This window comes from Physeter macrocephalus, chromosome 13 (assembly GCF_002837175.3).
Source record: "Physeter macrocephalus isolate SW-GA chromosome 13, ASM283717v5, whole genome shotgun sequence".
In the NCBI taxonomy this organism is placed as follows: domain Eukaryota; kingdom Metazoa; phylum Chordata; class Mammalia; order Artiodactyla; family Physeteridae; genus Physeter; species Physeter macrocephalus.
In genome coordinates this window covers 1,114,775-1,140,216 of record NC_041226.1, presented here as the reverse complement: position 1 = coordinate 1,140,216, position 25,442 = coordinate 1,114,775, and the positions used below count along the sequence as shown (strand labels likewise).

The window sequence follows — 25,442 nt, the reverse complement described above, 5'->3', positions numbered from 1 at the left end:
AGTTGTAAACCTGTTTTTTCATTTATATCCTTACCGTATACCAGAAAGGATGTAAAGCTATTCAGAGTTTAACTTACCAAGATCATAGACTTGGTAAGGAAAGGAAGGTAGGAACATAATACAGATAGACAGCCTTGGAGAATGGAAAGTAAATACATCACTTAAAATTGGTAACTGCCAGGGTGGAAGGGAGCCTTCCTTTCCGTGTGCAGGTGCTGTGTTGGGTGCCTCAGAGCACGCCTGCGAGCGCACTCCTCCCTGGAGGCTCTGAAAGACTGAGCCAGTGGGCTGGCCAAACACCATCCTACGTTTGGGTCATTTCCATAGAAATTGTCGTGGCTTCATAATGAGACTATTTGCTGGATTAGTAGCTGGTCTTATTTCAGCGCGGAGACAGCGCGTGCGTCTTCGGTTCAGGCGGATCTCGCCCTTTTCATAGCAAACCCCAGCGTGACAGGTGCAGGAGCTGGTCTCACCTTCACCACGTCAGGTTTGGGAAGGGAGAGCACACCGCGAAGGAAGTCATGCGCAGGGTTTTAAAGTTTTTTTTCTAATGCTGTCTTTACTATAAAGCTTCAGGTTAATGTCTGAATTTCTCGATTAGACGGAGGAGACGGAGCAAGACAGAGCCTTAATGTCTGTGAAACGTACAAGCGTATCGAGTGCAAAAGAGCCAGGTCCCTTGGTATGCGTTTGACCTGAAGGAAATCTAGTTAAAACCTAAAGTACCTTTTATTGCTTCCACGAGAAGCACCTGCTGAGCCCGGCGCCTCCCAGCACGAGGCGGTCTAGCGACTGACGCGGGACCCAACCGCCTGCCGGAAGCGCCCGACTGGGCGGTATACGCGTGCGCGGAGCCAGCCACCCCGCCCACGCCCCGGGCCTGCTGGTTACTGCGCATGCGCGGGCGCGGCCCCCCGCCCACGCTTCCGGCCTGGCGGGACGATGTGCGCACGTGCAGACGCAGTCGGCTGTCCGGGCCAGCGAGGGGAGGCGGCGGCGCGCGCACGGAGGCGAGTGGGGCGCGTTGGTGAGTAACCCTTGCAGCCGCCGCGCTCCTGTGTTCGGGTTTCTGCTCCTTCGGGTTTCCCAGCGCAGCCTGGGGGCAGCGGCTGTAGTTAGCGGGGCCGGGGCGGGAGGGAGCTGAGGAGGGTCAGCCCCGGCTGGCGGGGGCGGGGCGGAGGGTCTGCCGCCTCCCGTCGTCTCAGGGCGGCCGCAGGGGCTGAGGCGTCTCGGCCGGGCAGAGGGGGCGGGGCGGGCCCGAGGGCTCGTGCGCGTCGAGCCGCGCTTCAGGCAGGTGGATTTCACCCCCGTGTCTCAGTTGTAAAATAACAGGGTAGAGTTTTCGAAGGCGGGAGGGCAGGCGCCGTCCGGGGCGGGTGACCACGCGGACCGCCCGGGCAGTTGCGCCGGGTCACTCGGGAGGCCCCCGCGCCCCGCCCCACCCCCTCCTGCGCGGCCCCGGGGTGGCCGTGGCCGGGAGACGCTGTGTGCGTGGTGTGGGCAGGAGGGAGCGGCCGGCCGTAAGCCTGACACGTGGAAGTAGGCTTGTGTGCGTTTGAAATGTGCTTGGCCTAAGGTTGCCTCTCGCGGGAGGGTCGCCTTGGTTTCGTGGAGTTGTTCACGGCAACGCAGGGTAGCCCACTCCTCTCTGCTGACGCAGCTCCTTGACGTGCAGCCTTCGCGCGTGCTGTCCGCCTGCACTCCCCCGTCCGCATCCTTGCCTGTCCCTCAAGGCCCAGGTACGAGCTACCTGCTGCTTCTCTCCGCCCTCCACCCGCACGCGCTGCTCGTTCTGCTCTCAGGGCACTAAGCGGTGCCCCTCGGATAGAGGGCTCGCCACGTTGCCACACTCAGCTGCCTCCTGTGCGTCCTTCTGCCGAGAGCAGGGTCTCAGCCCTAGCGCTGGTGACTTTGGGGCCGGGGAGTTCTTTGCTGTGGAGGGTGATTCTCTAAATCGTACGGTATTTACCAGCATCCCTGGCCCCTACGCGCTAGATGCCAGCGCACCCTCCGCAGAGAACCACTGAGCTGCAGTAGCAGCCACATGAGGCTTAGCATCCGTTTAATAGCAGTGTAGCACAGCACTTCCCAACTCTTCTTTTCTCCTTTTTTTTCTTTTTTTGGCTGCGCCAGGCTGCTTTCAGGATCTTAATTCCCCAACCAGATCTTGAACCGGCCCCTGGGCAGTGAAAGCATGGAGTCCTCATAACCAGCGGACTGCCAGGGAATGCCCTTCCCAACTACTTTTGGACTTGAGAATCTCACAGCAGTTTCACAGGCCCACGTAGAAAAATTTTTAAAGATGCTAAAGATATGGTAAAGTAGTGACTTAAGTTTAAAAAATTTACTGTATTACAACTAAAGTTAATTTAGAAGTTAGTAATGTTTATTATATAAACAGATTTTAATTTTTCCCACTTGTGATGCTCTCATGAACTCAAATAATGTATGAAACAATGTATGATTGCTAACATTTGCGATTCATGTCTCTTCATTGAGCGTTTCTTAACCGTAATCCAAAATATATTTTATTCCTATTGTTTGTTTTCTCCCTGCCTCACTAGAATGTAAGTGCCAAGAGGACAGGGACTTGGATTCCCATCACCAAGAATAGTGCTAGTGCAAGGTAGTGCCTTGGTAAATGATTATCAGCTTTAAAAATAAACTTTTAGGGCTAAATTCATACTAAAATACAGATTGAAATTTAATTGCTTTTTACAGCCACAGAAGTAGGCAGTTTTCTTAAATTGCTCTTTGGAACTTTTTTTTTTATGGTTTTCATGTGTTATTTCTAAATAATTAGCTAACAGATTTCAAGTTGCAAATTGAAAACCTTTCTCCACAAATGCAGCTGTGGAAAGTGTTTAGTACTAATAAATAAAAATTCAGATATTCCTGTCTGTATGAAGGATATACACGTATATGTGTATATATGAACGTATATGGACACACACACATATTTTTTTTTGTCCTTCAACTCTTCTAGACAGTATTGTGGGGCAGCTTGGATCAGGAATCGGTTGTACACTTCAAATTTCTCAGGAGACACTGGGTTTTAATATTTGCCTGATTCTGACTCTTGAAATACAGGACTAAAATGAAGCCTCTTAGTACTTTGCAGATAAGTTTGCTGTGTTCTCAGACCTTCTCAGCTCAGCATTGCACACACTAATAATTCTCCCTTCTTCTGGGACTCCAGCGGTGCGTTTGTTGGACCACTTGAAGGTGTACCCCATCTCTGCTGATATCTCCATTTTGTTCATACATTGTTTTCTTAATGTTCTCCACATCTTTTAGTTCTTTTAGCATCTTTAAGACTGTCTTGCCATCTCATCTTTTTCAGGGATGGTTTCTGTTGGTTTACTTTTTTCCTTTGAATGGGCCATACATTCCTGTTTCTTTGTATGCCTTGTGATTTTTTTGTGGAAAACGCTGGAAATCAGATTCTCCCCCTTCCCCAGGATTTGCTTTTTTTGTCGTTCTGTTGTTGTTGCTATTATTGTAGGCTGTTTTTGTGCCAAGGATCAGCCTGAGGAAACTTAAGGTCTTTCTAAGCCTACATCTTTTCCTGGGCATGCATAGTGACCTTCTAAATTCCTCCATATATTCAGTTGCTATTTATAATGGTCTAGTCCTTAAATGTGTGGCCCCCAAAAGGGGGAAAAGAGAAAAATGGAATCAGGGGAGGTGCTGGCACTTTAAATCCCCTCAAAGTTGCTTCTGTTGGAGGGGGGAAGTGCTAACAACAATATGAGCCTTGCAGCGATGGCTGCCTGACTCTGTCTTTGCCTCCATGATTAGAAGTAGCTGTCAACGATCAGAATACAGATCCCCATTATTTGAAGGGCAGGGTCCTTATTGCCCACCTTGCTCCCACAGGCTGCATACAGGCTGCTCCTGGAGCTGTTGAAATTGTGTGTTCTCAGACTTTATTACGTTTGTCTACTTGGCATCCATTAATTACAGGGCCAAAGTAATGGCCCTATAATTCCTTACACCTTCTCCGCACGTTAGCTCTTATGGGCACGTGAAAGTCGTATCACAGACCTCCCAAACCACACATTATAGAATGTGTGTTTTCCCTTCCTGCCCACTGTCTTAACAATAAAGACACTGTCCCAGTTCTCTCTCTGCTTCCTTGTTCCTGCATATGACAGGTTTCATGTGGTCCTTTGCGATGTGCTGTGCCTCTCAGTTCCTGGGGAACTGTGAATAACAAACTCCTCTTTCAGTGGCATTGACCTCTCCATATCCTCATTCAGCTGTATAAATTAATCCCTGAGCACAAAACAGGTATTTGTGCACACCTTCCTGAGGCAGAAATGAGGAGTGAGGGATGGGTAGCCACTGCCGAGTTAAGTGCCCAAATTGAATGAAATTAACCAAATTTTAAGTCTTCCCCTGGGAGTTGCAAGCCTTTGAATAGACTCTAGGGATCCAAGATAGTTACATCAGATAGATTTTGCCAGTAAAATTATCTAGGTATGGAGACAGTCTTCCCAGAACCTTCTCATAACCTTTATACACACTCTCTCAGCATTCATTCCCATTGATACCACCTTGATGGTGTCAACCTTCAGAACAGTCTCACCTCTCTGACCACTTTATTTTGAGGCTGTAAAATGATAGATCTGCTATATCTGCATTTTGTCTAAAAAGTGATAATAGTGATAACTATTTTATCAAATCTCAAGAAAACATGCTGACAATTAAATTTACACTCATTTTAAAGTCATTTGTTAAAGTAATTTTTTAAAATGTGTATCTTAAAGTCTGTGAATGTGTCAGTCAGTCAGTCCTGCTCCATGCAGATGGCATCCACCGTGCTCCATGCAGAGTTTCCTGTCACACTTCATCGTATTCCCTTTAATTACTGATTTCCTGTGCTCCAGTTTCACTCATTCCCTCTTCTGCCAATTCACTTTTTGTAGACAGTCATATGAAGGTACTAAACTGTCTTATTTAGTGGTTACAACAGATAACGTATTATTAGTCGTATACTTACAACTTCAGGGAGTACTGAAGGTAATATTTGTGTTCTCGTTGTGTGCCAAGGACTATTAGGCACTTTATAGATAGTAACTCATCTAACTCAAAATAACCCTCCTAAGTAGCTGTTTGTTAATATTTGTCCATTTTATAGATGAGAAAATTGAGGCATAGAGGGGTTAAATACTTGCTCCAAGCTATACAGTTAGTAAGTGGCAAAGCCATGATTTAAGCCTAGGTAATTTGGCTCCAGAGGCCATGCTCTTAATCCTGTATCGTGTTTTTCTGAATGTCTAAATAATAGCAGAAATACTTTTTCACAATCACTATAAAAAATGTTATCAAGTATCTGCTTCAAGTAAGAGTTGTTTATATGATCTAGTCCGGTAAAGTATTAGAACATCTACATCTTGAGATGGGTGTGTGCACAAATTACAGATAGTTTACAATGAAAAATTTCAAACATTTAAAATGACAGCCTGTAGTAAGAAGTTTTGTATCATGATACATGACCCTGTACACACGTGTATTTTTTGCTAAAACATTTCACAAAGCAATACTTAACTTCTACTATAAGCCATATACTTCGATACAATTTCTTCTATTAAAAAAAATGCTGGGGCTTCCCTGGTGGTGCAGTGGTTGAGAGTCCGCCTGCCGATGCAGGGGACACGGGTTCGTGCCCCGGTCCGGGAAGATGCCACATGCCGCGGAGCGGCTGGGCCCGTGAGCCATGGCTGCTGAGCCTGCGTGTCCGGGGCCTGTGCTCCGCGCGGCGGGAGGGGCCACAGCAGTGAGGCCTGCATACCGCAAAAAAAAAAAAAAAAAAAAATGCTGATGTTGTCCTACTATACTGACTTCATAACTTAAGGGCGATCATTATACGGTGTGAAAAAGATGGATAGAAGAATAGATGAGTTGTTCCATGAGATTTATTCTTAGTTCTTTCAAAATGCTTAGTACCCTGGGGTGGCATCAAACTGTTCGGAAGCCATTTCAGGCACTTTTTACTTACATAATCAAGTCCACGGGTCTCCGCAGGTATGTAATAAACATTTAAAAAATTATGTGTATCCTCACTCCCAGAGGTAACCACCATCTTTAATCTTCAGTTTTTCATTAACTTGCATTTATCTTCATGTTTCTGAACTTCATTGAAATAGAATTATTTATACTATATGTATATATATGTATATACTATATGTATTCTTCTGTAACTTAGTGACTTACATGTTCTTGAGATTCATTCTTGTTAGCATATATATGGCTGTAGTTAATTATTTTTTACTGTTGTGAACTTCCACTTGGAGTAACAAGGGCTAAATTTCCCCTCCCATCTGATATAACTAAAAAACAACAACAAAAACCAGATAAAATATGTGGAAAAAATGTCTTTGAAAATATTGGCCACAAGACTACAAAGGGCAGTGGTCCCTGGAAGAGGGGAACAAACAAAACGAGCCTGATGATTGCCCCATCTTACTGCCTGAGAGAGTTTTCAGACTGCTGTGCAGGGGAGGGAAACCCAGACAGAATCCAGAGACCTCTCTGAATTGAGGAAATAGTCCATAGATCCTGGGGAAGCCAAATGGGGCCAGAGTGCAAGGCAGAGTGCCCTACCAGAGAAAGAACCCTAGAGAACTGCAGAGGGACCTCCTTGAGAAACTACCTGAGGCTAGAGAAAACAAATACCTGAAAGGATTTGAAGGAACAGAACTCACTCAAGACTGGGAATAGTGACTGTTTCCACCAGCTGTACTGAAAAACCTCATAATTCATGGGGCGTTGGATAAAGTACTTAGAAATATTGCTATTTCGCTACAGTGGTGAGCAGTAATTAGTGCTAGACTAACTGCTGTTCTCCTCTCTACTAACAGTCTTAAAAGCAAGATCCGAAAGGATAAAATTGTTTCCAAGTAACTTTACTGTGTCCCAATACAAGTCTCAAGAATACTTATATTTATAAATACTAATTTATGTTTATAAATATACTTATAGGAGTATAAAAATATCTACCATCCAACAAGTTACATTTCATAATATCTAGCATTCAATAAAAAAAAAGTTAACCAACCATGCAAAGAAGAAAATATAACCCATAATGAGGAGAAAATCAATTGGTTGAAACTGACCCAGAACAGACACAGATGTTATAACTAGTAGACAAGGACAATGAACAGTTATAACTGTATTCTGCACATTCAGAAAGCTAGAGGAAAGACCGAACATGTTAGTAGAAATACGAAAGAAAGATTGGGTTGGCCAAGTGCCTTTGGGTTTTAAGTAAAAGATACATTTTTCATTTTCACCAAGAACTTTATTGAAAAACGTATTCACCGTTTTGTTCCACTACCTTCTGCCATTTTTCAGGCAACTTCATCATAATTCCATCTTCCCAAAAGGCCTTTTTAACAAAGAACTGTTCCAGGTGGCTTTTACAGTCTTACAGGGAACTGAAGTTTCTTCCATTAAGAGAATTTTGTAAAGACCAAAACATGGAAATCCAAAGGTGCAATGTCTGGTGAATACGGAGGATGAATCAGAACTTCTCAGCCGGAATTTCCCTGGTAGTTCAGTGGTTAAGACTCTGTGCTCCCAATGCAGGGGGCCCGGGTTCGATCCCAGGTCAGGGAACTAGATCCCACATGCATGCTGCAACTGAGACCTGGTGCAGCCAAATAGATAAATATATATTTTTTAATTAATTAATTTTTGGCTGCATTGGGTCTTCGTTGCTGCGCGCAGGCTTTCTCTAGTTTGTGCTCCCAATGCAGGGGGCCCGGGTTCGATCCCAGGTCAGGGAACTAGATCCCACATGCATGCTGCAACTAAGACCTGGTGCAGCCAAATAAATAAGTATATATTTTTTAATTAATTAATTTTTGGCTGCATTGGGTCTTCGTTGCTGCGCGCAGGCTTTCTCTAGTTGCGGTGAGCGGGGGCTTCTCTTCATTGTGGTGCATGGGCTTCTCATTGCAGTGGCTTCTCTTGTTGCAGAGCACAGGCTCTAGGCGCGCGGGCCTCAGTAGTCGTGGCTCGTGGGCTCTAGAGCGCAGGCTCAGTAGTTGTGGCACATGGGCTTAGTTCTTCCGCGGCATGTGGGATCTTCCTGGACCGGGGCTTGAACCCACGTCCCCTGCATTGGCAGGTGGATTCTTAACCACTGTACTGCCAGCGAAGTCCCATAAATAAATATTCTTTAAAAAATAAAAAATAAAAAGAACTTCCCAGCCAAGCTGTAACAGTTTTTGCCTGATCATCAAGGAAACATGCTGTCTTGAGTTACCCTGATGGAAGATTATGCGTTTTGTTGGCTAATTCCGAACACTTTTTGGTGAATGCTGCTTTCAGTTGGTCTAATTGGAAGCAGTACTTGTTGGAATTAATCGTTTGGTTTTTCCAGAAGGAGCTCATAATAGAGGGCTCCCTTCCAATCCCACCATATACACAACATCACCTTCTTTGGATGAAGACTGGCCTTTGGTGTCGTTGGTGGTGGCTCGTTTTGCTTGCCCCGTGGTTTCTTCCAATAGTACAGTATCCACTTTCCATCGCTCATCACAAATTTGTTTTAAAAATGGAACCTTTTTTTGTGTGTGTGTGTGCAGTACGCAGGCCTCTCTCTCACTGTTGTGGCCTCTCCTGTTGCGGAGCACAGGCTCCGGACGCGCAGGCTCAGCGGCCACGGCTCACAGGCCCAGCCGCTCCGCGGCACGTGGGATCTTCCCGGACCGGGGCACGAACCCGTGTCCCCTGCATCGGCAGGCGGACTCTCGACCACTGCGCCACTAGGGAAGCCCAAAAATGGAAGATTTTTATTACATTTAAGTAGAGAATCGCATGTGGAAATACGGTCAAGAAGTTTTTTCCACTTATGTGGAACCCAAACATCAAAGCAATTAACATAACCAAGCTGTTGCAGATGATTTTCAGCACTTGATTTGGATATTTTGAGTATGTCGGCCATCTCCTGCGTGGTATAACGTTGATTGTTCTCAATTAATGTCTCGATTTGATCGCTGTCAACTTCAGCTGGTCTACCCAACCTTGAGCATTGTCCAGTGAGAAATCTCCAGCACAAAACTTTGAAAACCACTTTTGACACGTTCAACCAGTCACAGCACCTTCTCCATACCACTGCACAAGTCTCTTTTTGCGTTTCAGTTGTGTTTTTACCTATAATAAACCATAATATGCCAAAAATGTTGCTTTTTTTCTTCTGTCTTGAATATTTAAAAATTCACCAATTTTGATGTTTTTTTTTATTGGAGTATAATTGCTTTACAATGTTGTGTTAGTTTCTGTTGTACAACAAAGTGAATCAGCTGTATGTATACATAGATCCCCTCCCTCTTGGACCTCCCTCCCACCCTCCCCCATCCTGCCCACCTGGGTCATCACAGAGCACCAAGCTGAGCTCCCTGTGCTATATCGCAGGTTCCCACTAGCTATTTTACACATGGTATAGTGTATTTATGTCGAACCTAATCTCCCAATTCATCCCACCCTCCCCTTCCCCATCCCACCCCCACCCCCATGTCCACACATCCATTCTCTATGTCTGTGTCTCTGTTCCTGCCCTGGAATTAGGTTCACCTGTACCATTTTTCTAGATTCCACATATATCAGTTAATGTGCTATTTTTGTTTTTCTCTTTCTGACTTACTTCACTCTGTGTGACAGACTCTAGGGCCATCCACATCTCTACAAATGACCCAGTTTCGTTCCTTTTTATGGCTGAGTAATATTCCATTGTATATATATACCACATCTTCTTTATCCATTCATCTGTCGATGGACATTTAGGTTGTTTCCATGTCCTGGCTATTGTAAATAGTGCTGCAGTGAACATTGGGGTGCGTGTGTCTTTTTGAATTATGGTTTTCTCAGCAATCCCGGTAGTGGGATTGCTGGGTCATATGGCAGTTCTGTTTTTAGTTTGTAAGGAACCTCCATACTGTTCTCCGGAGTGGCTGTATGAATTTACATTCCCACCAACAGTGCAAAAGGGTTCCCTTTTCTCTGCACCCTCTCCAGCATTTGTTGTTTGTAGATCTTTTTTATGATGGCCATTCTGACCAGTGTGAGGTGATACCACATTGTAGTTGTGATTTGCATTTCTCTAGTGATGTTGAGCATCTTTTCATGTGCCTCATGGCCATCTGTATGTTATCTCTGGAGAAATGTCTATTTAGGTCTTCTGCTCATGTTTTTGATTGGGTTGTTTTTTTGATATTGAGCTGCATGAGCTGTTTGTATATTTTGGAGATTAATCCTTTGTCCATTGCTTCATTTGCAAATATTTTCTCCCATTTTGAGGATTGTCTTTCCGTGTGCACTTGAGAAGAAAGTGTATTCTGCTGCTTTCTGGTGGAATGTCCTGTAAATATCAATTAAATCTATCTGGTCTATTGTGTCATTTAAAGCTTGTGTTTCCTTATTTTCTGTCTCGATGATCTGTCCATTGGTGTAAGTGGGGTGTTGAAGTCCCCCACGATTATTGTGTTACTGATGATTTCCCCTTTTATGGATGTTAGTTAGCATTTGCCTTATGCATTGAGGTGTGCCTGTGCTGTGTGTATAAATACTTAAAATTGTCACATCTTTCTGGATTGAACCCTTGATCATAATGTAGCGTCCTCCCTTATCTCTTGTCACAGTCTTTATTATAAAGTCTATTTTATCTGATAGGAGTATTGCTACTCCAGCTTTCTTTTGATTTCCATTTGCATGGAATTATCTTTTTTCTATCCCCTCACTTTCAGTCTGTATGTGTCCCTAGGTCTGAAGTGGGTCTCTTGTAGACAGCATATATATGGGTCTTCTTTTTGTATCCATTCAGCCAATCTGTGTCTTTTGGATGGAGCATTTAATCCATTTACATTCAAGGTAATTATCAATAGGTATATTCCTATGACCGTTTTCTTAATTGTTTGCGGTGTGTTTTTGTGGGTCTTTTTCTTCTCTTGTGTTTCCCGCCTAGAGAAGTTCTTTTACCATTTGTTGTAAAGGTGGTTTGGTGGTGCTGAATTCTCTTATTAGCTTTTGCTTGTCTGTAAAACTTTTGATTTCTCTGTTGAATCTGAATGAGATCCTTGCTGGGTAAAGTAAACTTGGTTATAGGTTTTTCCCTTTCATTAGTTTAAATATATCCTGCCACTCCCTTCTGGCCTGTAGTTTCTGCTGAAAAAAATCAGCTGATAACCTTATAGAGATTCCCTTGTATGTTATTTGTTGCTTTTCCCTTGCTGCTTTTAGTAGTTTTTCTTTGAATTTAATTTTTGTTAGCTTGATTAATATGTGTCTTGGTGTGTTTCTCCTAGGGTTTATCTGTATGGGTTTTACTTTTCCCTTGCTGCTTTTAGTATTTTTTCTTTGAATTTAATTTTTGTTAGCTTGATTAATATGTGTCTTGGTGTGTTTCTCCTAGGGTTTATCTGTATGGGACTCAGTGCTTCCTGGACTTGGGTGGCTATTTCCTTTCCCATGTTAAGGAAGTTTTCGACTATAATCTCTTCAGATATTTTCTCAGATCCTTTTTCTTCTTCTTCTGGGACCCCTATCATTTGAATGTTAGTGCGTTTAATGTCCCAGAGGTCTCTGAGACTGTCCTCAATTCTTTTCATTCTTTTTTCTTTTTTCTGTTCCTCAGCAGTTATTTCCACCATTCTATCTTCCATCTCACTTATTGTTCTTCTGCTTCAGTTATTCTGCTGTTGATTCCTTCTAGTGTATTTTTCATTTCAGTTGTGTTGTTCATCACTGTTTGTTCTTTAGTTCTTCTAGGTCTTTGTTGAACATTTCTTGTACTTTCTCAATCTGTGCCTCATTTTATTTCTGACGTTTTGGATCATCTTTATTATCATTACTCTGAATTTTTTTTCAGGTAGGTTGCCTATTTCATCTTCATTTATTTGGTCTTGTAGGTTTTTACCTTGCTCCTTCACCTGTAACATATTTTTTTGTCATCTCATTTTCTTTTCTTTTGATGGGTGGGGCTGTGTTCCTGTCTTACTGGCTCTTTGGCCTGAGGCATCCGGCAGTGGAGTTTGCAGGCAGTTGGGTAGAGTCGAGTCTTAGTGCCCAGATGAGGACCTCCGGGAGACCTCACTCCCCTTAATATTCCCTGGAGCCTGAGTTCTCTGTTAGTCCAGTGGTTTGGACTCGGTGCTCCCACCACAGGAGCTCAGGCCCGAACCCCGGCCTGGGAACCAAGATCTTGCAAACAAACAAACAAACAAGCTGAACAATAACAATAAATAAAATTAGAAAAATAAAAAATATATTAGAAAAAATAAAAATGTAAATGAAACAACAACAACAAGGTAAAACAGGGACTTCCCTGGTGGTCCACTGGGTAAGACTCTGTGCTCCCGGGTTTGATCTCTGGTCGGGGAACTAGATCCCACATGCATGCTGCAACTAAGAGTCCACATGCCACAACTAAAGATCCTGTATGCTGCAGCGAACACCCCGTGTGCTGCAACTAAGACCCAGCACAGCCAAAACAAACAAACAAACAAACAAATAAATACAACAAGGTAAAACAACCACAACAGGAAAAAAAAAGAAAAAGAAAAAAAAAAAAAGCCTTGGCTGTGGGGGGCGGGGCTTAGGCTCAGGACCCTCGCAGCCAGAAAAGGCCCTGAGTGGGCGGGGCAGGCGCAGGGCTTTGGCTCAGAATGGCTGGAGGGGGCCTCGGAGTACGGAGGATCAGGCCTGGGACTTCAGCAGGCTCCCCAGGGCCCGAGTGGGCAGGGGAAATGTTGGCCGCATTCCCTTCTGATCCCCCAGGGTCTCTCCCCGTCCCTGCTGATCCCCTCACTGTGGGTGGGCCTCTCCCGAGTGTAGGGGCCCCTCCCCTCCCCCAGCCACCCCTCAGGGGCACCGGTCCCGTCTTGCCTCTGCTTTTCCTCCCCCACTACCCTCCCTCCCATGCCCCCAGGACCCACGTGGCCGGAGGGGCCCTCAGAGGGCGGAGGATCAGGCCCAGGACCTCAGCAGGCTCCCCGGGGCCCGAGTGGGCAGGGGAAATGCTGGCTGCGTTCCCCTCTGATCCTCTGATCCCCCAAGGGTCTCTCCCTGTCCCCCCTGATCCCCTCACTGTGAGTGGGCCCCCCCCCCCAGCCATCCCCCAAGGGTCTCTCCCTGTCCCCCCTGATCCCCTCACTGTGAGTGGGCCCCCCCCCCAGCCACCCCTCAGGGATGCTGATCCTGTCCTGCCTCCACTTCTCCCCTCTCCCTCCCCCCAACATCCTACCCAGTCACTTGGGAGTTCCTCCCATCCCCTTAGGTGTCCAAGGTACCCCACCAGCACCTGGTAGGTGCCCTAATTGTGAGGAGATGCAAACTCCACATCAGTAAGTTTTTTTTAAATGCATGCTGATATGACAGCTGTCACAATACAGTCTAACAAAACTGTTTCAAATGAAGGTAAAGACATCTAAGTGCTACTAGAGCCATCTTACAGAAAAACCCAAATGAACTTTTTGGCCAACCCAATAAAAGAGACCCAAGTCAAACTTCTAGCCATAAAAACTACAATATCTGAAATAAAAAATACACTGGATGTGATTAACATCAGATTAGACAGTGAAGAATGAAAAATTACCAAACTTGGAGACCAGAAATGGAAACTATCACAAATGAAATACAAAGAAAAAAGTTTTGTTTTGGGGTTTTTTTAAGTGAACAGAGCATCAGAGAGCTTTGGGACAATTTCACGTTACCTAATATTCATGTATTTGGATCCTGGAAAGAGAAGGACAGCAGAAAAATATTTGAGAAATAGTGGCCAAAAACTTTTCAAATTTCAGGAAAACTGTAAACCCACAGATCCAAGAAGCTCAGTAAACTCAAAGCATAAGAAACATGAAGAAAACTACACTGAGACACATAACCAAATGCTCAAAACCAGTGATAGAAAAATCTTAAAAGCTACCAGGGAAGGAAGACACAAACAAAAAGTAAGAAAACTAAGGGTGACAGCAGATGTTATGTTGGAAATAATGTAGCTAATAGTGGAGGAATCTCTTTAGGGTACTGAAGAAAACCTCAACCTAGAATTCCATCGCCCCCCAAAATACAATCTTTCAAAAAGTAAGGCAATCTAAAGGCAGTTTTAGTTAGACATAAAAGCTGAAAGGATGCATCAGCAGTAGAACTGTGCTACAAGAAATGTTAAAAGAAGCCATTCAAGCAGAAGGAAAATGACAACAGATGGAAATATTTATCTGTACAACAAAATGAAGTGCACTGTAAGTGGTTACGAAGTAGGTAAATATATAAGGTTTTAAAAATTTAGCAGTGTGGTGTGGAGTTTATAACAAATGTAAAAAGATGTTGGTGAAACAGTAATACAAAGGATTGGAGGACAGAAATGGAAGTTATATACAATTATAAAATTTTTATGGAATACAAGAAGTGATATGTTATTTGAATGTATGCTGTGTGATATATATACTGTAAACCTTAAAGCAACCACTTAAATAACAAAGCTATACGTAGCAAGCCAACAAAGGAGAAAAGAGTGATATAAAATGTTTTCATTGCTATATAGTGTCCCACTGTAGGAATATAGCAGTATATTGTCCAGTGGGTGGACACTTCAGTAATTTTAGTTGTTGCTAGTACACATTTCTACTTTGAACATATTTTACATGTCTATTTATGTGAATTACAGGAGTTTCATATAGTTATATGATTTATATGTATAATTAGATACGGAATTACTGAGTTGAAGCAGGGGTAAGGTCAAATTGTTTTCCAAAATGTTTTCATCAATTTACATTTCAACAGCAGAATAGGCAATTTCCATTACTCCACATTCCCCAAAACATTTGGTATTATCAGTCTTCTTAATTTTAGTCAATCGGGTAGGTAGGTATATAGTGGTGTCTCATTATTATCATAATTTGCATTCTCTCATCCCTTTTATTTTTCATATCTCTTCCTATACCCCCCCTTTATGATCCTTCACTTATCCTGTCAGTGACACCCAGGAGCCTTAGGTCACCTAAAAACAGTGACATTCACACATAAAAAGATCTTATTAAGAGAATCTACTGTGAATTAGCTGCATGTGACCATTGGGGTACCAGAAGAAAGCAAAACATCTTTATAGTATTTATGGTAAAGGTTTCACTCCGCAAGGAATCATACAGGTGTGTTTCCTTTATACAACTCAACTTTCAGTTTGGATCCATGCTGTGAGATAAAATTTTTTTAAATTGTTGTTTGATGGAAAAAACAAACGTCACTTATACTCATTTCCCTGCAGGTGTGAAATGAGCAACTCTGAAGATGAGGACCTCCCCCAGCTCTCTTCCCATGCCCTTGCAGCTCTGCAGGAATTTTATGCTGAGCAGAAACAGTACGCCGACCTCGGTGGCGATGACAAGTGTAACATCGGAATAATAGAGGAGAACTGGGTAAGTTAATGCATTCCACACCCATCAGGAAGTGTTGCTGTGGAGCCTCTTCTGTACCTAGTCCAGTGTTTGTGTGTATCTGGCCTAATACCCAAGTTTATCTCACTTGTCACTACGAAGCTGATAACCTGTTCAGGAGCTAAGACAGAAAGCAGTCCACGAACATTTTAAGACAGTATAAATGCAGATTTTCCTAATTCTGACTCTCAGGCTGCCTGGTGATCAGAGGAGGGGACGTTTCAGATAGAAGAACAGCGTATCATTAGAGCCAGCACACACTGCGCTTCCTTCTCGTATACAGATGCATTCTGTTGGTTGTTATGGAGCCCAGCAATCCTTGAGAAAAGGGAAAAATTAATTGATCATTGCAGTAATGGGGTAACTGGACTTAAACATGGAGTAAAAAACAGATGAAACTGAATTTTTAAGAAGATATTAATAGTTTCTGGGGCACAGTATGTATTTTAATTGTATTTTTATGGTCCAAATAAAAATAGGAATTTTAAAAAGTGAGTTCAGGAAAACTAATCTAACATGGAATGTAGAAATTTACATTTTTGAAGGAGATAGTTGAGAAATAGATGAGGCTTAATTTCTGTCTGTGACTACCCCTTGATAATAGATCTGCCTCTCTTTCCTCACTTTGCAGCTGGAAGGAGGTGTGTGTGTGTGTTTAAGCAGTCTTTTACATTTTGTGTCAAGTTTAGATCTCTTAAGTTATATAAAATTTTCCTGTTTACCATCTGTTTGAGACTGGGACAAAAATGTTTCTTTATGTTTATTCTAAATGTTCCACTCACTCAGATGCCTCTTTCTCACTGCTTCCCTTCTTTATGTGCTTTTGTCTTTAGCTTGATGCTTTGAATAGTCAATATTAGAAACTTGAAGTACATTATTATGCTTGAGGTGGTCTTTTTCTCTTTTCCTTCTGCTTATTTAAATACTATGTACTTTTTTCTGATTCTAAAAGTAATCTATGGTTGTTGTAGAAAATATATAAAAACATGAACAAAAAAACAAAAGGCATAACTCCACTACCTGAATTAACTATTTGTATATTTTTGACACTTTCTTTTGGTTTGTTTTGTTTATAAAATTAAGGAGATCTCCCAGGAAGTTGGGGGGGAAAAAAAAAAAAGACAGTGATTACAAATTATGGAAAGAAAACATAAAACTAGAGGATAAACCCAGGAAGCTCCATATTCAACCAACTGGAGTTCCAGAAAAATAGAACTGAAAACAAAGAGGGGAGGAAACCTTCAAAGAATGATATTAGAAAATTTCCCAGAACCAAAGTCCCTTACTGTAAGACACATGATTATTATGACTGAAAATTCTGGATATAGGTGACAAAGAAGATCCTAGAACCTTCCAGAGAAAAGCATGTCACCTACAGAGTCTCAGGTCTACAAGTCACATTGCACTTCTCAGTAGCTTTACTAGAAACTAGAAAAAAGTGGAGCAATTCCTTCAAGATTTAGAGTGCAAATTTCTTCAGCCTAGAATTCTACACCCAGCTGAGTTATCAGTCAAATGTGAGGATAAAATTAAAATGTTTTAGACATGATAAGTCTCACAACATTTACCTCCGACGCACCACTTCTCAGAAGCTGCGGGATGTTGGGAGAATTAGGGATAGGTTCAAAGAACCCAAGCAAATGAAACAATCATGTATTAACTCTAGGAAAAACAAGAGGTACCATACCAGAAGGAAATGCAATCAGAGTATATTACTTGGCCCAGCAGTGAACACTGATAATTGATATAGTATATATTGATATAGTAGATATAAATTAAAAGGATAAACTCTATGCCAGTTGTAAAATGATTTCACTCCTTCCTCTGTCATAGCAGCTGAGCCAGTTTTGGTACACTCCGGAGACGGCCCTGCGCCTTGCAGAGGAAGCCGTGGCATCTGCTGGGGAAGGTGGCAGGTGAGATCAGTTTCATTTCTCTTTTGCCTTTAAATCTAAAGTAATATTTTAAATGTCCCTCCTAGATGAGACATGGTTGGTAAGACATGGTTGGTAAGAAGGCTGAACTGTAATCTGCAAAACCTGTAGTTCATGATTCGCAGAACATGAGGAAGTAAGAACTGCTTCACTATTGAGTCTGGGGACACACACAGAAATCTATTCAGTGTAAGATATCTTATCTCTGTTCCTTATTGTAACATTTTCTACCTGTTACTTTTATACCCTAGAGTTTGCTTTAAAAGAAAAAAATCTTGACCTTTTTGAAGTTTTAAGAATAGATTTTCTTTTTTGTTAATTTGGTTTTTACTTCTGTCAAAACTTTGCACGCATATAAAGTCAAATGGTCCTAAAAGACTTGTTCAAAAAATAATCCATTGTTAATTTTCCCCTTGTTCACCCCCTCCCCTTTTCAGGTCTCTTTCATTGATTCTCTTGGTATTTACAAACATTTCTAAATAACATGTTTATATTGGCACTTCTTGACTTGTCACTCGTAGACATTATTTCTTGACTTCTCCCCTTAAGAGAATGAGGATTTGGCTCCCTTCATAGGCCACAACTGCCACATACGTGTCTGCTTTCTGTCCACTCTCCCAACAGAGTTATATCCTTTTTTCTTCTTTTTTTTTTTTTAACGGCTGGACTCTTTGCTCATATTTTGTTGAGGATTTTTGCTTCTATGTTCATGAGTGATATTGGTTTGAAGTTTTCTTTTATTCACTTGGTTTGGGTTTCTTATTGGTTAATGGTAGCTTCATAAAATGAGCTGGGAAGTGTTGCCTGTATTTCGGTTTCCTGGAGGTGATTGTGTAGAATTGGTGTTAGTTATATCCTAATTTTGGTTAGAGCAGGGTTTATGTTGTTAGGACAACATAGATGTTCTTTACAGCTGAGTCTTTTCCTTTTCTGTACAATGTTTCATCTTCCCTGAAGAAAATAATTTTTTTTTTTTTTTTTTTTTTTAGTATTTCTATGTCCATATTACTAATTAACTCTCAAATTCTCCCCAGTGGTTTAAATCTCTTATCAACAAATTCAAACATATTTTTCAGCTCCTTGAAAAAAATGACTTCCAGGGCTTTGCAACCTGTTGCATCTGGACTGGTTGATTACTGGTTTTGCTGCAGCTCTGGTCTTGGTATTTCCTTCACCATCATGCTGAGGTGTCCTTTTACCTCTCTCTTGTTCCAGACTTCCTGTGTCCAGTACCCCAGTTCTTAGTTTACAGCTTTATCCTGGTTGGGTTTATCCTTCAATAGTTTCCATGGGAGGGAAATTTTTAAAACCTTTCATGTCTGAAAGTTTTTTTTCTACCCATTCTCTTCATGTGTTAGTTTTGTTAGGTGTCGAATTCCAGGTTTTGAGGGCATTGCTTCATTGCACGTTTCGGTAGTGCTATTGGAAAATACAACGCCTTTGATTTCTTGTGGGAAACCTGTTGTTTCCCATCCCTGCCTACTGCTAGCTTAGGATTTTCTCTTGATCCCCAGTATTCGATGTGTCTTGGTGTGGAGCTTCCATCTATCTGCCCTTCCATTCTCATAACTCAGGTGCTTCAGTTTGGGAAAATAGTCCTAAATTATTTGATTTCCTTCCCACTTTTTTTTTTCGATTCCTCTTTCTGGAATGCCTATTATTTGAATGTTGGACCTATCTACTTTTTTTTTTCTGTCCTTTTTCCATCTTTTGACCTTACCTTCTGGGAAAATTCCTCAACTTTATCTTTGAAACTTTCTACTGAGTTTACCATTTCCGCTGTCATGTACTTAGTCATCTATACCAGAGTTCTTTTTTGGGTCTCTGAATATTTATTATTGTATCTTGTTCATCCTTCTGAAGATATTATAGGATTTTTTTAAAAAGAGTTTTCTCCCTACACAGTCTCTAACTAACTGCACTCATGCGTCTTGTTTATTTTGGCCTCTGGTATTAGATGCTTTCCTTGAATGCCTGCTGGCCCCCTGCTGTCCATCCGTATTTAAGGGTGAGGCACTCTAGGGCTGGAGGTTCTGATACCTGGGCAGGACTTCTCTACTTGGGTGTCTGCAGATGGCTGTTTCCCCATCAACGCCCAGGGTCAGCGTGTCCAGGCCTTTCCTTGTGGGCTGGTCAGAGCCCCAGGAAGTCTTCCTGCCTGGAAGTCACGCATCTCTTTGACCTCATCCCAGAAGGCTTATTTCTGAAAGAGGGTTGGGGGTCCCAACGTCCAATGGGTTTAACGTGATCCTTGCCATTTCCACATGGTACCTCACCACTAGCTGTGCCTGGCACCTGCCCTTCAAGCCCCCCCAGTCCAGAGAACATCCCTCCAGTTTCCTACCACAGTTGTGGAGGCTTGGGATAGGGAGGAGAATCCTGGGGGTGCATTTCCTCTTGAATAGACCTTTCAAAAACAGTTCTCCTGTTTGTTGCCCCACCTTCGCCCCCCACTTCTTGAGTTACCTGGTTGTGCAGCTTCCTGAGCCGCGGGTACTGTGCTGTCAGCCAGGTTCCTTCTCAGCTTTCCTGGCTGCCAGTTTGGGACTTGGCTATCTTGGGTCCGCTGAATCAGAAACCACCCACTGCTTTGCCTGTCAGCTTCCTAAGTATTCTTTTGTCTCCCCTCACGTTGTCTTACTGTTGGAGGTTTATTGTCATGTTTTTATTCAGCAGGCTCTCAGGAAGGAACAAATCTAAATGAAGGTGTTCCCTCTGCCGTCTTTAACCGGAAGGCCTAAGGTTTTCTTTTTTCTGTCCTTTTTCTTTTAAAATTATATGTAGTTTATTACGTTTTTCTTAATGACATGGTTTTACATGTATTTTTTTATTTTTACATATGAGGGCCTTGGAAGCAACTTATTTTTTCTGAAAGGCATCTTTAGTATTTTTAGGAGTTATGTCATAATTTTAAAGATGAGTAATAAGAGTAGCATTTATTGAGTACTTACTGTGTGTCCTGTCTCCTGGGTAAGTGCTTTCTGAGGGTCATCTTGTTTAACCCTCACGCCTCTGGAGGTAGTTCCTGTTACACTCTCCATCCTAAAGACGGACGCTGAGGCCCACGCGGTCACATCACTCGCACAAGGGCCCAGCTGTGAGCAGCAGGCCGTCCGCTTCCCCTGCCGCCACACCCTGCTCTCGTGCTTTCCTCCACCTCAGACCACTGTCCTTCCTCCTGAAGGTACCTCCTCTGGGGTTTTTAGGGAAGGAGGTGCTGCTGTGGTTCAGGTCCTCTGCACCCCTGGCCCAGAGCTCTGGCAGTAGCCGGGCTGGGGTCTGGTCCCCACAGAAGGCGTTCGGGATGCCCCCAGACTTCCTTACGTGCTTCACGTGCATTTGGGCCAAGAAGCCTTTGAGCCCAGCATGGGCACCTAACCAGACGTGTAACACTTCTCTGAAGAAATGCATCTCACAGTTTTTAAAGCTGAGTTTAATTTTCTAAATAAGGAGTTTTCTTAATGATTTTGTGTGTGTGTGCGCACGCGCGTATATATATATATATATATAGACAAATGTAATAAAAATCTAAAACTGACAAAGGAGACAAAAAGTCTTTCCCATTGTCTGCAGACAAGCTGTGTATCTCCAAGAGGTAAGCATAAACCCAACTCCGTGAAAGCGGTTTACACTCCCCAGAACTTGACTGTCTTGGAGAGTAATGACAACACAGTATTCCACTGTAATAGACGTACCACAGTCAACTGAGTAATTCAACATTTAAGTTACTTCTGGCACTTGGGCAGTTGGCTTTAAAAGTTAACTACTGGAACACTACTGGAACACTACCCATTCTTAAACTGGAGATGTTTGTAATGAGATTCTTTAATTTCCTTATACAAAAAAGCAGCAGAAATTCAAAGTAGTCTGTCTGCACTGAGACCTAGTTTTAATGTATTTTTTTTTGGAAAACTGAAGTTGTTGAGACAGTTATTTGGAGTTTTTTCTTCAATATTTAGGTTGAGGCTAAAAAGTATTTGAAATAGATGTTAAGAGACCACCATGAAGATACTATGTAAATTCAGGCCATGGGCTTCATAACCCTTGTCCTAATGATGTTTTACATTTCTTTTTTACCATGAAAAGCACATTTATCCTTTCATACTTTAAAATTATGAGTTGTAGATTTGTAAACAGTAGATTCCTTAAAAGTGAGGCAGTAGAAAGTTTTCTCTCAAAATGTCCTGCTGTTGGGCTTCCCTGGTGGCGCAGTGGTTGAGAGTCCGCCTGCCGATGCAGGGGACCGTGGGTTCGCGCCCCGGTCCGGGAGGATCCCACGTGCCGCGGAGCGGCTGGGCCCGTGAACCATGGCCGCTGAGCCTGCGCTCCGCAACGGGAGAGGCCGCAACAGTGAGAGGCCCGCGTACCGCAAAAAAAAAAAAAAAAAAAAAAAGTACTGCTGTTATTATTACTTCAGTTTGCATTACTGTTTTCCTTTAAGAAAATCTGAACACAGACTGTGGTTTTTTAGTGAAGTGGTTATTTGATGCCATGCGCTGTCATAAAGCTCAGTCATGAGTTGGCTCCTTTTGTTCCAGAATAGCATGTGTGAGTGCCCCCAGTGTTTACCAGAAGCTGAGAGAGCTGCACAGAGAAGACTTTTCTATCTGCATCTTCGAATATGACCGCAGGTTTGCCATGTACGGAGAGGAGTTCATCTTCTATGATTACAATAACCCAGTGGATTTACCTGAGAAAATTGCTGCACACAGTTTTGACATTGTAATAGCAGATCCCCCCTATCTCTCTGAGGAATGTCTTAGAAAAATGTCGGAAACCATCAAGTACCTGACCCGGGGCAAGATTCTGCTGTGCACAGGTAGGTGCCAGATTGGCAACACACATCCCATGAGTTTAAACAAGGTTCTTCCCCTCTCCGTGCCCCAGTCACCTTATCTGTACAGTGGGGCCGAGATGCTACCTGCCTCTCAGGGTTGGGGAGAATTAAGTGGCATGATGCCTGGGACGCGGGGTCCGGCACTGGGGGAGCGCACCAGGAGTGTTGCTTGTACTCATCGTCAGTAGTAACAACAGTGTCTGGCTCAGCCTGTACAATTGATAAAAGGAATTTGGAATCTCGGGGGTTAAAGTGGATGCCAGAGGTTACAGAGCTAGACATTAGGTTACCAAAGCTAAGAAGGAGACTTTCGCACTGGTGATGTGGGTACATTTTCTGAAGGTGGATATACTGGCGTTTGACTGAGAACGAAAACATTAACCGCTGGTCTCCCTACTTCCGGGCAGCCTGGCACCCAGGCCTGCTGTGGGGGCCCCGCTTCCCCGCGGTGCAGTGGGTGCCAAGGACAGGGCTGGAGGGAGGAATGGGATTCGTCAGCCAAAGGCTGGTGTGAATGTATTGGTACGAGTCTGCATGATTCGCTACTATTGAAAAAGGGGTTGTTGACTCAAAGTTGGAAAATGGTGGTTTTTAGCAATTATTTTTGCTTTCCTTATGTTAATTTGTGGAATATAATCATTTTCTTAAGTATCTCAGCCTTGCAGATGTAGGAAAATTACTTATTAAATGAAAGAAAAGGAAAAAAGTAAATTTGCGTAAATGTTGGAGGAAGTAAAGGAATATAGAGCACTGACCTTCCCCCTTATCGCTGAGTGGTTCCGTCAACTCACCGCGTCCCGCATCTGGTCAGGAATACCTCCCCGGCCGGCCTGGTGGGTGTGGAGCTGAGACATGGTTGGTGCCTCAGTCTCTGGGTTATCTGCTTGTTCTCTTCAGGTGCCGTCATGGAGGAAGAGGCAGCAAAACTTCTTGGAGTGAAGATGTGCAAGTTTATTCCAAAACACACTCGAACCTTGGGGAATGAATTTCGCTGTTACGTGAATTATGATTCTGGGCTGGACCGTGAACTGTGAACGCAGCTGGTGATACAATGCAGTAAAGGACCCATGGGACATTTCGCTCTTTTCTTAGTAGATTGAAAAGCTACGACCTCCCCTCCTCCCTCACAAACTGGGGGCTCTCCCTGGCCTACCTTTCAAGATGAAGAAGACAACATCTTGTTGTGATTTCCTTAGTGAGGGCATCCCTAGAGCTGGGGATGCTTTCGCCAACTTGAATCAGTGGAATTATATTTGGAAGAAGTCATAGAAGCCATCTAGTCTGCTCTCCTTAATGCAGGTAAAGAGCCAGGAGTACAGGCGGCTTAGTGACTGGCCAGGGCCTCTGCCTCGGGCGCATCCCGCGTACGGGTGGCTGCGGACACCTGCGTGTGCTGACAGAGTCGTAGCTGAGGACGAGGGTTGTGTCCAGTTCACAGTTGCCTCCCAGGAGCTCAGTGCCCAGAAGAGGGCGCGTGCTCAGTAAATATTTGTTGAGTGTTCCGGTCAGAGAAAAAATGCAAATACAGGTGGCCTTTCTAGATCTTGGAAGGGAAAGCCGATTCTTCCATTGGAAATGTGTTACCTGTTAACAGCTAACGTTATTAGTTAAAGTGATGATTAATACAGTTTATGGAAGAGCAGTATTATCCCCATAGCAAATCGTTTACTCTCCTTCAGTCCACTCCTCTGATGTTTGTTTGCACTATTTATGTTTGAGGAGTGGCTAGAAAATGTTACACAACAGTGGCAGTGCTTGAAGTAATTACCCAAGGTTTGAAAGGCAATTTTTCTTTTTAATTCGTGGATTTCTTTCTTGACGTTGATCTGAACCTTCTGTTTTCTGGACAAGAATGGATGCTAGGGCTTCCCTAGTGGCGCAGTGGTTGCGCGTCCGCCTGCCGATGCAGGGGACACGGGTTCGTGTCCCGGTCCGGGAAGATCCCACGTGCCGCGGAGCGGTTGGGCCCGTGAGCCATTGGCCGCTGGGCCTGCGCGTCCGGAGCCTGTGCTCCGCAACGGGAGAGGCCACAGCACTGAGAGGCCCGCGTACCGCAAAAAAAAAAAAAAAAAAAAAAAAAAAAAAGAATGGATGCTAGATATACCACCACTAGGCTTACCATTTTTTTTCCCCCAGAGGTTGAGCACAGAAGTAAAATTCCCCAGATGGTACAGAACTACCCACAGCTATCAATTTCAATTTTGAATTTTTTATTTGGAAACTATGAATTTTGCTCAGCAATGTTTTTCATGCACAACCTCTGTCAATATTTGGTACAAATTGAAAGTTCTCTCGGTTGACCTTCTGTCCAGATCAGACCAAGGCTGATTGTAAGTAAGGACAAGAGCGTATAAACAACGATGTAGAGAGGCCGACTCTGCAGATGATCTTCTCGAACATCAACCATAAAATTAAAATAAAGTGAAGACCTTAATTAACAGTATCCTCTGAAAATTAGTGGAGCCCATCAAAGCAGAGTCCAGAGAGAAATGCACAGCCAGCATGCCCTTCACCTACAATTGTTTTAAGGATTTTAAAGCGAGTTAAGAACTTTACTTTTACAAATAATTGTGTTCAGGGACAGACTTAGCCTAAAGAAAAGGGTAAAGTTTAGCTTACGTTGCGGTTGTAGAAGAGGACTCCACTCCTGATTTCTGGGAATTGTAAGTCTGCGAGTGAAAAAAATTTCTAGTTGTATAAACCTGCAGCGATTTATACAAGTGTGAGATTCTGGGGTGAGCTGAGCCTCCCAGAGGGCGGGCGGGTCCTATGCGGCATGTCCACCGGTCACCCTCAGCAACAGGCGGGCGAGAGGGAGAGGGTTCCGCCTGCGCGTCTGAAAACTCCTGCCGAGCAAGTGAAAACAATGTTTATAAAATGTTTACATGTCAAGTAAAATGTCTGTAATATACTTGCTCAGAATGGCTAATATAAAAAGTTTCTGCCCCTACTGAAAATAGCTGATTAAACAAGAAGGTATATATTCTACTTTTTTAAAAAAAGGTGGTGTCTGTCTGTCCTCGACCTTGTGAGGCTCTGTCCCCTCCCAACGGTCCTTGCAGTGCTGTCAACCGTGGCTGCAAGGGGCCGGTGGCCAGGAGCCTCAAGGAGCTCTGGCGAAGCGGGTCACCGGTGGCGGCCCCAGCCTTGGGCCGCCCACACGGGGCTGCCACGTGGTTAGTTCCCGTCACCTTTCGCCGCCCTGCGCTCCTGCCCAAGAGGAAGCCTGGG

General features: G+C 43.4%; 1 protein-coding gene across 3 annotated transcripts; it reads left to right on the top strand.

The window, feature by feature from the left end:
- The first annotated feature begins 929 nt into the window (after positions 1 to 929).
- On the top strand, positions 930 to 25,438 carry EEF1AKMT1 (EEF1A lysine methyltransferase 1). 3 transcript variants are annotated; one of them, XM_007112594.4, is made up of 5 exons: positions 930 to 1,030; positions 15,272 to 15,422; positions 17,274 to 17,356; positions 21,913 to 22,193; positions 23,109 to 25,438. In XM_007112594.4, exons 2-5 carry the CDS (start codon positions 15,279 to 15,281, stop codon positions 23,243 to 23,245), a joined length of 645 nt encoding a protein of 214 aa, XP_007112656.1. In that variant the 5' UTR covers positions 930 to 1,030; positions 15,272 to 15,278; the 3' UTR covers positions 23,246 to 25,438. The 3 variants fall into 3 exon arrangements, with proteins under 3 accessions (XP_007112656.1, XP_028353090.1, XP_028353089.1); XM_028497289.2 differs by lacking the exon at positions 930 to 1,030 and adding an exon at positions 13,128 to 15,155 and having other exon boundaries at positions 17,277 to 17,356; XM_028497288.2 differs by lacking the exon at positions 930 to 1,030 and adding an exon at positions 13,128 to 15,155.
- Positions 25,439 to 25,442: the final 4 nt, after the last annotated feature.